A 3,940-nucleotide genomic window follows, 5' to 3' on the forward strand; every position below is an offset into this window, starting at 1 on the left:
CCCACCACTGCTGTTGCCCCCGCCGCCTCCGCCAAGGTGGTGAGGGTGGGAGTGGTGGGGGTGGTGTATCTGGATCTGGGGGAAGGAGGTGCTGGTGTAGTAGGGAGGGAGTGGGGGAGGTGGAGGAGTGAGGCTGGAGAGCTGGTGGTGGGGCAGGGACATGTGGTGGTGGTGGTGGTGGTGGTGGCCCATGAGGTGGTGCGGAGGTGGAGGTCCCTGCTGATGGGCGTAGTCTGGGTGGTAGGGTGGCGGGCTGCTCAGGTGGCCTGGCCCCAGGCGCCGGTCCTCGGGGCACGTGGCCGAGGGAGGCGTGCCGTGGGGGCTGGTGGACTGGACGGGCATGGGCACCGACGTCGGGTAGTAGGACGGGTGCTCGGAGGACGAGCCCGGGTGGTCCACCACGTCCAGGGGGGACATCTCGGGGGGCGTCGGCAAGCCGTAGGGGTACGCGTCAAAGCTGCTGCTGCTAGACCCGGACGGATCCCGGAACACTCTCATGCCAGGGAGGGAGGGTGAGGAGAACGCCCCACCACCTCCGCCGCCGCCACTGCCCATGACCCCTCCGGCGCCGCTTCCGTCGTCGTCTTTGTCCAGGGGGTGACAGCAGCTGCGCGGGTCGGGCAGGGCGTTCTGGTCGGGGGGCAGGCCTCCGTGCAGCAGGAACCCGGGGTCCACGCGCTTGCAGATGCGCTTGAGCTGCTTCTTGCGGCGCGGACGGTACTTGTAGTTGGGGTAGTCCTGCATGTGCTTCACGCGGAGCCTCTCCGCCTCCTCCACGTACGGACGCTTCTGCGGCGGCGTCAGAGCCTTCCATGACTTCCCTGGGAAAACAAAGAACAAGGAAACAATGAGTAAATAAGTCGCTGGTGCCGCAGTTTTAACTTTTACAGTTAATGCTGTGTAAAAAAAAGCATGTGTCAGAGCATTCCATGACTTGTCTGGGGAAAAAGCACAAATACATCAAAACAATCCACATTGCTGGTAGCAGCAGAAAAGACAAACAAAATAGTTTAATACTTTTAACATTTAAGGTAAATCATCCTGGATATACCCAACAAACGAAAATATCATTGTAGCACTGGCTTCTAGACTTGCCCAGAATATAATTACAACATTCAATGTGGCACTTAAGCATCATTAAATTAATAAACTTAGGCATCATTAGTTAATACGTTTTAAATGATATAACTCAGAATTAATACACTCAGTTGATCTGAATGGAAATAAGAGCATCCCGTTACTTCCCTGGTACCCACAAAACCAATAACAAGGAAATTAACTCAATGTCGTACCTGTAACTTAAACCTAATTTATGCATGTCTAACTTTTGGCACACTTTTCAGTAAATCTTAAGGTCAGCTAAAATTAAAAACAGTTAAACATGAACTGAAATATGTGAATATGTGACTGCACAGTTACACAGACATGTACGGCTAGTTATAACGGGGTTTTTTTTTTAATTAGAGTTCAAACCATTATCTTTTTTCCCTATATTTTTCTTATATGAGAGCCGTCATTGATCAACAACTCTAGTCAACAGGAAATACCTTATTTGCTATGTTTGAGGATATAAATCATTTGTGTGGAAAATGCTGCATTAGTGCAGGACTTTGTGAACAACTGAATTACGATAGCGTTGTCCTTTGTATTCATGTACCTGAAATGCCATGCCTCTTTTCTCACACTTACAAAAGAATATTTTCATTATAACAACTAATGACCACATCCATAGGCTACATGTGATCCCATTTCTTTACACATTTTACATATGGTAAATTCTTAAATTCTTGAAGTCAAACTTGCTCCCTTCTCTGAGATGACAAAGAGAAAATTGTGTATTTTATCACCGTGATTCATGGTGGTTTCTCTTCTTCTTGTATAGGCTAGTTCTTATTGGCATTTTGTTTATGCCTAACTCCAGATAAGATTGGAATATCTGTGCATTTAGGTTAAACAACAATCCTTTGAACTACTTCTTACACTGGAGAAGTTGCCAGTTTGAGTTAACATCACAATGACTTTAAAAGTAGTGGGACACACTGTAAAAAGTTAGTTTTTAAAAGTTTTAGAGTTGTAAAGTTGAAGAATATTTGTGTTTTACAATATTTGTGTTATACATTTGTTGTTAATTAGTTTGTTATGCTCTGCATCACATGTTTTTTAAAGTCTAGACAACGATTGAGACACTGTAACACGGTGCCTTTACAGTTGAAGTAATCTGTATAATTGTTGTATGCAAATGAATAAATCCAGAGTTGAAAAGGACTAAGACTTTCAGCCGCCAGGGTTTTTTGTTTTATCTCTGGCTGGCAATTTAGGCCTACTCTGACAGCAGATGAACGCTTTGCAAAGTTACTGAACATGCAAAGCAGTGTCTTCAGTTACACCACATTGTTAACTGAAACGAAAAAAATAAATAAAACTTTGGCATGCTATTACTAAACAATCCCGTTGTCTGTTAAGGAAGAATGAGGTGTTTGCTGCTTCCCCCATCACAGCCTGAAATGTTTTGAGGTGTTTTAAGAGATTATAACAAGCAGAAAGTTCCGAGTGGGGACATTTTTAAAAGACCAAAGAAAACGTTTCGTTTTATATGTCCATGTTGTAGGCTATTATGCTTAAAATATGCAAACATATTTACACGATGATAGGATAAACACTCAAGCGTAAATTTATCCAACTTCGGATCACTTTGAGATGTTGCGTCACACAATCTCTGCAAACAAACTTCCACTTACAAGGATAAAAACGCGTCGGCCTTAATGAGTCAATGATAATAACAATAATAATAATAATAATAATAATAATAATAATAATAATAATAATACTTTTTCTTTTTTTTCTTCTTACCAAGCATTTTGCTGAGCTCTGCATTGTGCAGGTCAGGATTCTGAACGGCGAGGCGCTTGCGCTCATCCTTGGCCCACACCATGAAAGCGTTCATGGGTCTTCTGATGCGCGGCTCCGAGGTCTTGTCCACCGAACCTCTGTGAGAAGTGTGTCCATCTGGGACATCTGCATCTCCCGCGGAGCATTCGAAACTCTCGGGCCAGGAGGAGTATGCGCTAATCAACGCCGCCATCCTCGAACCCCGTGCTGATGCCGCGGCTGCTGCGCCTCTTGTCTGAAACTTTTTTTAAATCCCTGTCTCTACTTGTGTCAATTAAATAGACATTATGTCTAGTAAATCACTTGCTCGGTTGAATTAATATGTTTTTGAAAAGGAGAAAATAAATCCAAAAGAATCTGTGTCAAAACCTCGAAACCACGTGAGAGCTACTTAATTGTTTTTGAGAGCAGTCTACTACTCTAAATGACATGAAGCTGCTGGGTGCCACTGTCCGATATGTGTGAGCGCTCTACGGTGCGCACTGCTCGACTCCTCCTCGAAAGCTGTGATTCAGTCTTTCCTTGTTATGAAGAGCGGCCCCTTATATTTGTGGAGCAGGTTCCAACACAGGCCCCGGAGGAATCTCAGCTCCTCCTTGATTGCAACTTCAAACCTGCGACAGAGAAGGAGAGAGAGAAAAAAAAGGAGAGAGGAAAATATTTCAACACTTTCTTACTACAAAAGAACGTCACGAGCTGCGTGGCTTCAGTTCCTTTTACCAAAACATAGCCCAACGTGTCTGGGATGATCCATTTGTATACAAGCAGCACTACATTAGCCATTATGTATTTGCATAAATAATAAATAGTCAAACAACTACTATTATGAACGTTAGCAATGTCAACATGCTGTACTTTCCATTAAGAAATGCAGGCTGTAGCCCATGCACCTGCAATTTTGTCGGTTACGCAGAGGGAGAAACAGCAAAACGGTATGGTGTTGTGTATTACTTTGGGATAAATCTATATTAATAACATATAAAAGTTTATTTCGCAGTGGATTTCGTAATACGTTTTATGGGGGAAACCCCGCCAAGGCCTCAGACTTGTT

At 44.1% G+C, this 3,940-nt stretch overlaps 1 protein-coding gene across 1 annotated transcript in view; it reads right to left on the minus strand.

The window, feature by feature from the left end:
• Window positions 1-3,392, minus strand: part of sox7 (SRY-box transcription factor 7) — a 3,880-nt gene extending 488 nt beyond the window's left edge. Inside the window, exons 1-2 of the mRNA XM_063223003.1 lie at window positions 2,851-3,392; window positions 1-821 (exon numbers count right to left, since the gene is read on the minus strand). The exon at window positions 1-821 is cut by the window's left edge and continues 488 nt beyond it. Of these exons, the coding sequence (XP_063079073.1) occupies window positions 1-821; window positions 2,851-3,082 (1,053 nt within the window). The 5' untranslated portion in view covers window positions 3,083-3,392. The remainder of the gene's footprint in view (window positions 822-2,850) is intronic.
• Window positions 3,393-3,940: the final 548 nt, after the last annotated feature.

The sequence above is a fragment of the Engraulis encrasicolus genome, chromosome 18, assembly GCF_034702125.1.
Source record: "Engraulis encrasicolus isolate BLACKSEA-1 chromosome 18, IST_EnEncr_1.0, whole genome shotgun sequence".
In the NCBI taxonomy this organism is placed as follows: Eukaryota; Metazoa; Chordata; class Actinopteri; order Clupeiformes; family Engraulidae; genus Engraulis; species Engraulis encrasicolus.